The 13,265-nt window shown below is 36.7% G+C and overlaps 1 protein-coding gene across 1 annotated transcript in view; it reads right to left on the bottom strand.

The window, feature by feature from the left end:
* Nucleotides 1-12,829, bottom strand: part of MYOF (myoferlin) — a 61,729-nt gene extending 48,900 nt beyond the window's left edge. The window contains exons 1-3 of the mRNA XM_077784640.1: nucleotides 12,663-12,829; nucleotides 6,808-6,863; nucleotides 5,848-5,939 (exon numbers count right to left, since the gene is read on the bottom strand). Coding sequence (XP_077640766.1) covers nucleotides 5,848-5,939; nucleotides 6,808-6,863; nucleotides 12,663-12,750 — 236 coding nt within the window. The 5' untranslated portion in view covers nucleotides 12,751-12,829. The remainder of the gene's footprint in view (nucleotides 1-5,847; nucleotides 5,940-6,807; nucleotides 6,864-12,662) is intronic.
* Nucleotides 12,830-13,265: the final 436 nt, after the last annotated feature.

Raw genomic sequence — 13,265 nt, 5'->3', positions numbered from 1 at the left:
AACCTAAAAGAGGTTAAAAATGAAATTATTTTTAATGTATTTTTTGAAAATAATCCTGCGTGTATAACTATCAATAGCAATGTCACTCATTTCCACCACTGAATTCTCACTGGTAAACTAAAGAATATAAAAATTTCCTTCCCTACAGTTTTGCAAACTCTCAGGTGAGAAGTAGTGAACATAAACTAAGTATAACAGCTGTTGTACTGTACTGAAAGAGACACAAAACCAGACAAATCTATCTCTTTGTAATGAAAACAATGATACAGAACAAATGCAATCAATGTGCTTACAAAGGAATCACAAAATCAATCTTCTTGCTCATATTCTGCATTTTGGAACAGGTTCATCTTCTCCCTTCTAAATTCTCAGACTGTTTCTAAGGGTTCTAGAGCAGTCTGCCAAAGGAAGGTTTCAGAGGGATTGGACATGTGATAGACTCTTCTGAGCTACTTCTGCCTACTTTGGGACTGCATCTGTCACTCCCACCCTGTCCCAGAAAGATGAAAATTGCATGTACTTTTAGCCCAAGAGACTACTTTTAGGCAAAATTTCTTAGTGTGGTACTGGTCTCATGACACGTGGCACTGTATTTCATTCCCATGCTGTGTAGCAGCAGTTTACTCCCATACTGGAGTGGATTACTGGAATAACTGTGATTTTTTTTTCCGTGAAAAAGCCAAGATAATTTTAGCCTGTAAATATTTCAAAGATCATGTGTCATAAATAAAATACCAGCTTTGCTGCCAAAGCGGAAAAAAGACCTGTACACAAAGAACCTGAGGTCCCCTGAAGTTACAGAGCTTATTCATGGAGCAGCTAAGGGTGCAAGGGTATCTTTTCACATGGAGCAGGAGCATTATTATAGCTACTTTTCCATACTGTGTTACGAGAACATAAATTAATTTTTTGCAAAGTACATTAGGATACTTAAGTATAAAACATCAATTTCCTTCAAATATACCTTGCAGGTATTACACATCACAACTTCTGTTCAGCTGCAGAAACTTATATATTTTGAGGTGCCATAGAAGGGAAAAAAAGAAGAACAAAATATCTTCCTATGCACATTTGTAGAAAATTTATATAGACTTGACCTTTTGATTTGATATAAGCTTACTGAGCTTACTGGAGCTTATGAAGTGACTTCAAAACAATTCAAAAGCCACCCAAAGTAATCTCAAATCAGCAGGATGAATATTTCAGCAACCACACCCTCCTATCTGGTGACATTAACTCAAGAATTGCCATTCACCTGTAGTGCTTCTCAAATTTTCCACTGAACATTTCCATTTCTACATCCTCGTCTGCCCTGTACAAATGATAACTGCACACATTTGAATGAACAGTAACCATTTTTTAAAACTGTGATCACCTTCAGCAGATTGAAGAGGGAACCAGTTACACAGACTTCTGGTTTGCAACCAGCTGCCTCTATAGATCGCTTCTCTATCTACCTGCCTTCATTTCCCCCTCCTTCAGCAGGTTGGGTGACAACAGTCTCCAGTCTTTTCTACTCTAGCAAGACTGAGAAATTTAATATTCAATCTATAAACTCTCTTAGTCCACTTCTAGACTCTGGCCAAATTTTAAGATTTTGGACACTATTCTGCCTTTCCAAAAGTTGTCCTGCTCACTGGTTTTGGGATGTTTCACCCCTCCCTTATCATAAGCACAGAACTGATGAGGTTGGAAGGAATCACTCATGATCATATAGTCCAGTGCCTCTGCTCAAAGTTAGTCAGCTAGAACAGGTTACCCATGACTATGTCCAGTCTGGTTTTGATCATACAGCTACTCAACCACTGAAGTAATACATTCCAAAGTAACAAGGAATGCCACAAAGTCATCCTCAGGTCTCATCTTTGTCACTTTGTACAAGTCTTAGAGAAAGCCTTTTTTCTGACATGCTTCTCTCAGGTCTCTAATCTTTGCACTAAGTCAGCTATGTCAGATCTCAGGAGCTGTTGGGAGATCATGTCCATCACCAGTTCATTGATGTTCAGTGCTGCGCTGCATGGTCTGCTCCTATACTTCCCTCTGACAGGTAACTAGACCCCAGTTCTCTGCATGGCTACTGTGAAATTGCTGGGTTCCTCTGTTACCTTCAGGCAGGATTGTATGTGACCTCCATCTGAAGCCATGACTTACAAGATGACAAGGAATCCTTTCCTTCCAGCACAGCTGAAAATACTTTCTATCACCTGCACATCATCAGAGGACACTGTTCTTTACTGGACCTATTCCAGCTTTCTCTCTCTTGCCTGAGAAGATCAGCATTTGCCCATTTAATTCCAGGTCACACTAGTCTCTTGACACCATCAAGTGTGACAGCTTCTGCTACTGGAATAGCTTAATGCATCCTCTGACCTTCCGTTAATCAGCTGTTTCAGTAGAAAACAAATTAGTATTGTTTCTTAAATTTTTTTGGGCTATTCCTAAGACTTCCACAGGTATAATGCCCAATCAGTCTGGTCTCTTAAACTTTTCCAGCTTTGCAGGAGTAAAGCAAATACCCTGTTCTGCAAGCAGTTTAAACATTCTGGTCTACCACTGGAGAAAACACCAAAACTAAATGCAAAATCCCTAATCAGAAGCTGATTTTGAACCTTACCAGGCCTTCAACAGCTTCCCCACACTGATAAAAGAAAAACACCTAGTTTATGAGCATGAAATCAATGAACTACTGAAGCACTGCATTTGTGCCAAAGCTAATTAATCCGTTAGTGCTGTGGTTAGCACTTCCTGTTAGCTCCCTAAATAACCAAGTGAAGTGAAACTTCACACCCATGTCTAGATCAAGAAGTGCTTACTCACAGTACCAACCATTTTATTATTCCTCTTGGTTTGAAGGTAGCAATATATAGTAAATTCTTTAGCCTATCATGTCCTCTAGCTGCTTGCATGCTACTTCTACTGAAAGCCCCAAGGTTTAAATTACTGAAGAGTCAAGCATTTAAATTCTCTTCATCTATTTTTAAGGGTATATTTTGGCAGAGGTTTATATTTATTATTCTCATCAGCAACTTGATTCTATGCTATTGCAGTTACAACTAATAAACTCAACCTTTCTTTCTCAGTGTATATATTTCATTATAGAGTATGCTACAAGACCCAACACCCACCTTCTGCTATTCTGCTATGTTTAAATATTTTTATTGAGAAAAATCCCTATTTTATCTTTACTAATTTGATAATACTCTTTGCAAGAACAAACTTTTAAAAAGAAACAAAACATGGATACTGTTTTGAACAAGGAAGAAAAGCCCAAAACTGAGTCTTAAGCTGTCTAGATCTTCCATACAGTGGATGCAAGGCAATCCTGAAACTATGTACAGTCCCACTGATGTGGAAAAGAATCCACTCAAAAGGGTACAGCTGTAGGAGGATTTAAACAATCTGGAAATTATTTAATTTAGTAATGATTAAATAATTTGCTGCACTGCTCATTTGTAGTGGCATTTTTTTGTTAGAAGAAAGGGTGTGCCCAATCTGTTTTTCCTGTCTCACTAGGTTACTAACTACACAAAGAACATGAGGAAACACATAATCCCAGCTCGTTCTCTTAACTTCACAGGGACAACTGACATTACTGTGAGGTTTTTGGGACTTTTTAACTGCAGAAAGATTTGTGTTCAGAGAATTTGAAATCCTTCTTCTAACGGTATTAGATGTAATAGATAACAGATGTGCTCTCTTTCCAAACATCTTTATGCCAGAAAATCTAAGCATGAATCACATGAGTCCTCTGCTTTATTCCTATGATGTTCTGTCTCTATACAGTGGTTTGCTTTATTTATCTTTTCCAATTATTGTGCCTTTTCTCCATGAAGAGCACTCATTAACCTATCTACAAAAGTTTAGTGATCCTGTAAATGAAGCAGTAAATTTCCTCTTTTGGAAAACAAAGGAATGGAAAAATATCCAAATGCTCTTTCAGGCTTAATTTACAGAAACATGCCAAAGCAATGAGTTCAGTGCCTTGGCACAGTGCAAAAGCAGAATAACATCCACTGTACTCCTCCTCCAGCATGTTTAAAAACAGACTGGATGAACAGTTATATCAGCTTTTAGGAACAGGAACAAATTATGTTTTATATAGCAATCTTCTAGTCTGTTGCTCTATAGGTTCTGTAGTCACCTCTTGGGCATAGCAACAGACCAGATGTCTGCATCTAGTCAGGACTAAGAGTGCATGGACCATCAGAGCGTGTGCTGGCCAGGAGCTTTGTGAGTGAGCAGCCAGAGAGGGAGGCTGGCCTGAGAAACACGGGGCTCTGCTTCTGGCCTATAGACAGACAGTAGCAGAACATTGAGCAAAAGTTGTCATTACTTTGAATGTAACAACAGAATCCCCGCTGCACATTTTCCTCCAGAAGAAAGAAAATAGAGCCAAGGACGTGGTGTAGGTTCTTCTCATTCCTCGATCTCAGGCAACAGAGGCCCCTAGATATGCTCTTTACATTTGAAAACGAAATAAAAATTAAATCTAGATTTTAAAATAAAATATATAAACCCATGAATCTCTAAAGGAAAGACTGTTGATTTAAACTCAAATCCCACTTAGCTTAGATACCTAATACACCTCCCAAGTTAATGGGTCTACTTGTGAATGTCAGAAGCAAACACTGGGTTTCTTAAACTGTCATTAGAATAGCTTTCTATAGCAAGGACCTTAGACAGGCACTGTGCTCCACCTTTTCAATCCTGAACTAGCAGACAAACCATGGGAGTGTTACTTGCACATTCTTCCACTGAGCACTCTTGGAAATGCTGCAGCACTTCAAAAAAGTAGCAAATCTATTATATGGTGGTCCTAAGTCTCTCCCAACTCAGGATCAGTAACTCTACAGAAATACAGGTTATACGTACATGCAATTGGTAGGTGAGAAACTTATTCCACATTCCCTCCTTTCACCTAAATGTGAATGTTCATAAATATCAAATCTCTTCTGTTGTTACAGTGCTTTGTGTCCTTAAAAGAACTGCAAGATGCTGTTTCCTATTACCATGTTAAAATCAGAATGCCTGCTCATATGTTTCTCACTTCTCACCCCCTTATCCTGTTTCTCTGCCAATATCCCTTCCAAACACATCACATGTTGCAAATATGAGGATGTTATTGAGGATTTGTTTTCAAAGAGAATCACTTTGAAGGTGTTACTCTGTCTTTGATGTCAACAACTTTCTGTGCATAAACCCAAGCAAAACAAACAGGCATTTGCACAAGCTGGGGGTTAAGAGTTACAAATATGAGTCTAGATGATATTTAAAGTTTAACTTTGAACACATGTACAGAGTGAAACATTTTAGGTGCTTCAGATAATCACTTTCCTTTATTTTCTGATGAATTTTAAAGTGCATTACAAAATTCTGTCTACTGATAAGCTTTCCTATCTCAAGTCAAGTTTCGAGATCTCCCTAAAGTCAGAGGCATGCAATATATTCCTGCCTAACTGACCAGCAGGAATCTCAAGAATGAGAGACCTGAGGGCACTGTCTTGACTCACAGTGATTTTATGACAGAGCTGTTAGAGTATTGTGAAAACCAGAATCCACATGTTGGGAGGAGGCAGAGAGTAGTAAAGAAAAGCTAACAATGGAATTGGGCTCCTATGAGTAAACATGAATGTTTGCCTAAGACACGTGAAATCTGCCATGAAATAAAAAGAAAAGATGACATGATCATACTTCCTTTCAGAATAGCAACATAGATTATTTGGCATTGACAGAAAAGAGCACAGCAAACATCAGTTATCAGTTCCATTTTCCCCCTGTACTTCTGTATTGCAAGTTGTGTTAAATACTGGGGTGGGATGGGTAAGGAGAGGGAAAGAAGGAACATACTTGTTTTGTCCAATTGTTTCAAAATCCTTCACAATAATTGTTAGGGAAGATGAATTATCCAGAGCAATTCCTTTCAAGTCAAATTCAACAATCTGAGGAAGAAAAAAAAAATAGACCAAACCCAAATGATAATGACAAGTTATGCAAAAATTAACAGCAGAGTAGCGGATACAACAAAATTATTTAGAAATAAATTTTGCATTTAGTGAGAGACCAAATCCAGCTTACATTTGCAAAAGTAAAGTAAAAAATGCTCATAGTATGTATTTGATTTGCTAATTGCTAGCAACAATAGCACAATTAAATTGTTTAATAGTGAATGATCATTTCTTTTACATTTCCACTTCCTCACACATATTGTCTTGTCATTCATAATATCTGATTTAATCCACTCCAATATTGGCTGAACTCAGTTGCTATTGAATTTAAACCAAGAGTTGTGTGCGCCACTTCTTTATATTTCTAATTACAAAATGTAAGAAAAATCTTTAACTTTCATTTATCATGAAATTAATTTATTGTTAAAAAACACTGCCAAGAAAACATTTTCCCCAAGAAAAATATTCCTGAAGATGCAACATAAGACTAGGCCTACAAATAAACCATGAGGACTTTCAATACATAATTTCTTTTAATTCTGTATGTTTTTTCCTAGAGCATAATAAATTGTCCCATTATGTTCCCATGGCTGAGTATCATTTTCACTGAAAGAAAGTGGGAACAAAACCAGGCCACAAACTCATCAGTTATCCATCTAGTTTTACATTAACACATTGCTAATAAATTATAATACATGGTGCAAGATGAATCCATTCACCTGCATTTGCTAACACCTTGAAAGAACACATGAACACATAGTACTAGATCCCCTTTCCAATCATGCTCAGCTGTGGAAACTGACTTAACAACTTTACAAGCCTTGTCTTGTAAAATGTCCAAGGATTTTTTTTTTTAAATTACCTCATTCCAAACAGGATTGAGTTCATTTTCAATCTTCTTTGTTTTCTTTTTCTCATCTGCAAATACAAACAAAGCGTGATTATTTGTTTTTGCTAACGCACTACAAAAATCAAATATTTTTTCCTTTCACCTTTCTAAAAAAGGCTTGAACTTTAAACTAAATATTCCAATTATTTTTACCTCTTCCAGAAGTTGTAGGTTTTACAAGAAGTCCCCTGGGCAATTTTAATAGTTGAGGATTTTTAATGTTTTGTTTAAGCCTAGCTAGTTGTATTTCCAAAAAGCAAAATAAATATTTAGGTTTCACAACCTTTTATGACCCTTAGTTTCACCTTCAATAGTGTTGAAAAAGACTTGGAGATATCAAACCAAATGGTAACCTCTAAGTGATAGCAGTAAAGCACTACTTTTGAAAGTAGCAGAGAAAATGTGTTAACCTATTTACCATATTTGAATTACAATATATTTTTAAATGTTTAGCTCTGGAATAAAATCACATTGAAAAAAAATCTTATGAAATATGCTTACAGTGTCAGCACTGTCTGGTTTAAATGAGCAAGTATTAGAAGAAATACACATGCATGTAAGAGGAAATGCAATCCTTCCTGAAAAAATGATTTCCAGAGGTTATGTAGATATGACTTCACTGAACTTACTGTAGCCTAAAAATTACAAAAAATGCAAATTTTCCATACTTCATGGTAAAATTTGCACTTGTGGAAGCTAAAAATCATGAGAATGTGGGTTGTGGTGCAAATTGAACATAGCTTGGCATTATTTTTCCTGTTCAGTTACAATATCTAGCTCCAATGGAGGACAAGTCTTTTGACACTCAGAAGCACAAAAGAGCACAAACACACAGCTCTTTAAACAGAGATTGCATATATTAGTGATAACAAACAAGCATATTTAAGTACAGGGTGTAGAGCAGCTGCTGATCTCCAAAGTGCTCAGCCATCACAAGAAGTCCAAGCTTTAGACACACTCAACATCTTTAAAAACTCCAGTAAAGATAATTGCATTTTTGGCATTTGAAGTTAGGACTGCACTTAGCATGGGCAGCAAGTGTAAAGATATGCCAAATGGGCAAGTTCATATACCCATTAGTCAGGCTTGCTGGCTGTGGTGGCTCTTTTTATTGGATGAGAGTGGGATGTACTGAAAAAATCAGCCCATGCTGCAAATTACAAGAACTGACTCCCATTTATGTAACAGGAATTGTCTACAATTCATACAGGATATTGACTCACATTTTAGGACAAAGGAAAGAGCTTTCATAACATGCCATACTGTGGCCTGACATTTTGCAGAACAAAGCACTAATTACCAACCTAGTGAGAGAAATTCAACTTTATGCTATCTAATAGGAGACAAAGCATTTTCAAAATTAGGTATCCCAGAATATCTGGGGTTGGCACTGATACTCCAAGTCCCTCTAGAAGATGGGAGATGAAAAGATGTTTACACTGCCAGTGAAAAAAAGGAAGCGCTACAGCTGTTTGTAAAGAGGATAGTAAATTACAGACCTGATTCTGATGGAACTAATTGATAAAATCCATTAGTTAAAAGCAATGGATAAGTGATCCCTGCCTAAGCTAAAATGTAACTCTAAGGTGAGTCCAGCTTGAACAACAGTCAGAACAACTCTTGACAAGGTGACAAATTTTCCACTCTGAATTATCTACTTTCACAAATGAAAGATTTATGTTTTCACAAATATGCATATTCTAATTTACACTGAGGAAAAAAACCTTTTGCTGTTATGCATCTGTGTGAAAGCTGGATGAAAAAACACTGGGAAGCACAGCTTACCTTGGGTTTTAGTTGTAATTTTAGTCAGTCAGAGTACAACATTCCCATTCCTCAAGGAAATACTTTGCATATATTCTCGTCTCTTTACTGACTTCCTCTTTATTACACTTTTATCAGTGTTTTAATGCACTAAGTAGTGGAGGTATTTGTTTTTAAGCTCTTGGCAAAGCTCTTGGCAAAGCTCTGTTCTTCAAAAACGCCTGTTGCCAAGCCGGGTGAGGTAGACTGCTCAGTTATTCCAGGAGCTCACAAAAGTTTCAGGTCCTCAGGCTGTTTTCCTCTGCTGGTAATGATTGCAGCTATAGCAACCAAGCCTAAACCACATCAGGATAAACTGTGCAATAGGGCCAGTCACCTTTTTTTGTTTGGCCCTACCATGAAATAAGAAATTATAGAGGATACAGATAAAACACTCTATACTTGTTTCTTTAAAAACTAACTACAGTTACTGTGGTACTGTAGAAGAAATCACTATTTGCTTTATCTTGATGGAGGCACCACACTACCTTATATTATAACATGCTAGCTAATATTCTCAGGTGGAAATGACTGTAATAAGAATTCCTCAGTGTCCAAAAAAATTAGGATGAGCTGTTTAAACAATAACTGTTGAACATTTAAAATATCACAGTATAGCAAAACACTTAATATTTCCATCTTAATTTTTTTCTATTATAACTAGCATTTTAATCAACATGAGCACGTGGGGAATAGCAGAAGCAAACATTATCTTTTACAACAGTCCTAAATCTAAGATTTAAGGCAGTATCACATTTCAGTTAACTTAGTATTCCATAGAACTTTTGTCAAAGAAGAAATAAGATTGCAGGATGGCAGCAACTGCTGGATCAAATAGGCAGAGCTCCAAAACCCTGGAAATTAAATTTAGATAATTCAACTCTCTGCAAAACAGAAAATTTAAATCCAGTGAATAATTCCACTCTAAAACTATTTCCTTTCACACACTGAAATATAAACTAAAATAGCTGCCTGTAGGCCTGCTGGAAAGCTCTTAGATTAAGCACAAATGGAATCAAGTTGGATTAATCAAATTAAATGCCATTTCACCTCAGTTTTTACTACATAAAGTGGAATGAGGCAGCCAAAACAAATGGTCAAACCACTAAATATCCTAGCATTGACTGCACATACAAGCAATTGAATCAATTTTTACACACTGAGACGAGAATTTAACAAACCATAATAATTATACTGATTTCATCATCATCACCTAATGCCAGTTTAGCAAATGGCAACAGTTTTTTTTATATTAATTTGACCAATGAATTGTCTCATGTTGAGTGACAAACAGAATTCTGCAAGAACAGCACCCACTTCCAGATAGTGATATTAATTTACTCTCAGGGCATAGTTCTCTTTGAACTGTGAGCTTTTCTTAAAGTAAATAAAAGTTCCATCCCATTGGGCTGGACATAAATGGGTTTAAAAAAAAAAAAAGGGAAATGCTTGCACAAAACCGCTCTGCTATATCAGAACAGAAACAGCTGCTTATTTCCTCCTAATACACAGCTAATATATATCCCTGTCACAATTACATTAACTGCCTAGTCTGCAACCAGCTTAGTTTAAAAATTTTTAAAATGTATTCTATTCATAGATTAAACCATATTAACTTACATGTTTTAGCCTATAAAACATCTGCAGTCCTTTTATACTAACAGTTGCAGAATCATGAGTTCTTTCTTCCCAGCATGGCTGTAAAGGTGTGAGACTGAAAGACAATTTTCATGGGAGGCTTAAATTTGCTGAACCTGACATCAGCAAAGGCCCTGTAAATTAAAATTTGACCAAATACTGTTCTAATGAAATGCCAACTTCCACAGCAATTTTCTGTTAAGTGAGTGCAGTTCACTAAGACTTCACCAAGAATACTCCAGAGTCAAACAAGAACATGCATTGGCCATGGCCATAGTCCTGCAAAATGCTTAAGTTTTTCCCAGTCTAGAACATGCAGTCCCAAATGTGTTTTTTATGTCCCCCAAGATTTACACTGGGTAGGGACTAAAGCTTAAGATTAATGCCCTTTGACATATTCTTCCCAAAATAAGACTGGTTTCCTATCTCTACACATTAACAGGGAGAGGGGGGAACAAGAAGTGTATATGAAAAAAATCTATAAACATAAACAGCTAGAAGTCAAACATATTTCAGATATGACTCTGTCCTTGTACTTGGTAACCAGGCACTCACTTACAAATTAGATCAGAGTTGCTTAATAGCTGGTAAAAGCCTGGTATTTTCTGTCCCACTTGAATCACTCTGGACAGGAAGCACAAAATCAGACTGTTGGTATGTAGTAAAATCACATAAATAGAAGTGGCAGGATGAGAAATTAAATATACCACTAAAAACCTGTCACAATTATGAAGCTGACACTGGTTAAGCATGTTTGGGAACATTTAAAAATCCCAATTCTAGTACATAAAGGATAAATATAAATTCATTATTTTAATGTCTGTTGTCCGATTCCTGTGTTTGGATAACTGAAGGACTGAAAAGAAATCAAGCAATGAAGAAAAAAAACCCTGTAACTTCTATTTACTAGGTAAAAGTGAACTACATTAGAGCACATAGAAGGAAGAAAAGGTTACAAGAAGGGATTAAACAGACACTAAAGCATAAAGAAGGGAAGGCATAAACCAGCTCTGGAGTCTGAAACTGCAGGAACAGAGGCCACACAGAAAGGCAAACCTGGCAGGAAAGCAAAGGGAGACAAGGAAATGGAAAGAGAAAATGGATACCTAAGAACTAGCAGAATGTGAAACAAACCAGAAAAATGACAGTTTATTCACTTTTTGCAGGGCAAGTAAAATCATATTTTAAGAATTAGGAAGTTCCAAAAGCTAATGAGACAGACTCTGCCACTTCTAACACACAGAGTGGTTAAAAAAAAAAAAAACACACAAAAAAACCAAACAAACAAACAAACAAACAAAAAAAAACCAGGAGGAAACTAAAGGAAATTGAATGATTTCACATCTTTCTGATGCTGAAATAAATGTATCTGAAAACTTATTACTTTGAAATTAAGATTCTGCATGTGCAGTGCCTTGTCCTTTTTCAGCCTACAGCTGTAATGATTTCAGATTTGGTTTCTAAAGGTGACAAACTCCCGCAAGGACTTTTCACACTTTAAAATACCATTTGGATTTCAGTGCACAGTTAGGAAACCAGGTCACCAGGAGATAAGACGCCTGTTTGTCACAGTTTTGTTTGATGTATTACACGATCCAAAATTGCTTAAAGGTTTTGGCACCTTAAAGACAAATCAATACTAGAAACCAAGTTCCTCTAGTCTAGCCAAGTGAGGTGATGTTAGCAACAGGTAAAGTATACTCTAAAACATACTTAGCTTTACATATAAATGCTAATTTTATCATCGTCTTCTCCTTCTCCGATATATAACCGATAAGCAATGAAAGTGAAAAATACCATTTCCTTCCAAAATTAAATAATCTCAACAGGCAAAATTTTGATGTGCTAATCTATTGGGGGCAGGGGGGGAACCAAACAAAAAAGCAATAAAAAAACCTCCAAACCAAACTAAAACAAAATCATGCACCTTCAGAAATAGTACTACTGTTTTTCAATATACTACTTGTAACAACAATAAATCACTTTTTTATTGTATGTGTGTGACAGTGAGCAGTGCCTATTCAAAGTAATCAAGACAGGAATGATTTTTCAGATGGAAAACAAGGTAATCTTCAATATTAGAATTAAAAGTTGGTTCATTTACAGAATTAGATTTGTTTTTAAAGCAACAGGTTAATCCTTTAGAAAAACTTGCAAAATGTGGATCCTGAAACAGAAGAAGAACAGCTGCTCAGAACAGACCAATGTGCTCCACCCAGTTCAAACTTCATTCAGGTAACTCCTGTCTCTAATTAAAAAGTCTCCCCCAAAATGACATCAAATGTAATTCCTGGAAAACATGATTTCCCAGATTTTCAGATACTTACAAAGGGCACTATCTTTTACAAAACTTCTTCCCTGGCTATATTTATGACAGTTTTGCTTACCTTTAAAAATAACAGAAACGATAGGATCTGGTTTCCCAAACTTGGTTTTAGGGATATTAGTAGCAGATTCCACAATCACCCGAAGCATCGTTTCCCTCTTGCCTAAATGTTGACTACTACCGAAGGAATGAAATGTTCAGTTCCACAGTCCTTAACTTCTGGACTGAACTGCTAGCAGGAAGAGGAGGCAGGGAATTACTGGTTTACAGCAAAGGAGGTCTATGGGTGGATCTATGACGGACTAGCTGCTCAAAGCTCTGGAAAAAAACAGTTCTGTAAATTGACACCAGGTTCTGTCTCGCTGCACAGAAGGAGCTCTCGCTAGTGAAATCTTGCGACAGAAAGGGCACACTGCAAAAATTCAGGTTTCTTGCTGCTGCTTCTATTCTTAAACTGCGTGATAAATCTCTTGTCAGAAACCAAGGCAAGAATAAGCATTAAGCAACATGAACATTGAGCACGACTCGAGAACTTGACCTAAACCACATCTGCCTCTCGGTATACCAAGGTATGAAATTTCACGATGGCTTGTATTTTTTCCCCCTAATTTTTTAGAACTTCATTGCCCGCAAATGCTTTTGGTTTGTCTCCGTGGCAGCCTAG

This window comes from Lonchura striata, chromosome 7, assembly GCF_046129695.1.
Source record: "Lonchura striata isolate bLonStr1 chromosome 7, bLonStr1.mat, whole genome shotgun sequence".
Taxonomy (NCBI): domain Eukaryota; kingdom Metazoa; phylum Chordata; class Aves; order Passeriformes; family Estrildidae; genus Lonchura; species Lonchura striata.
The sequence above is the reverse complement of the archived record's forward strand: the minus strand, read 5'-3'. Positions and strand labels throughout refer to the sequence as shown.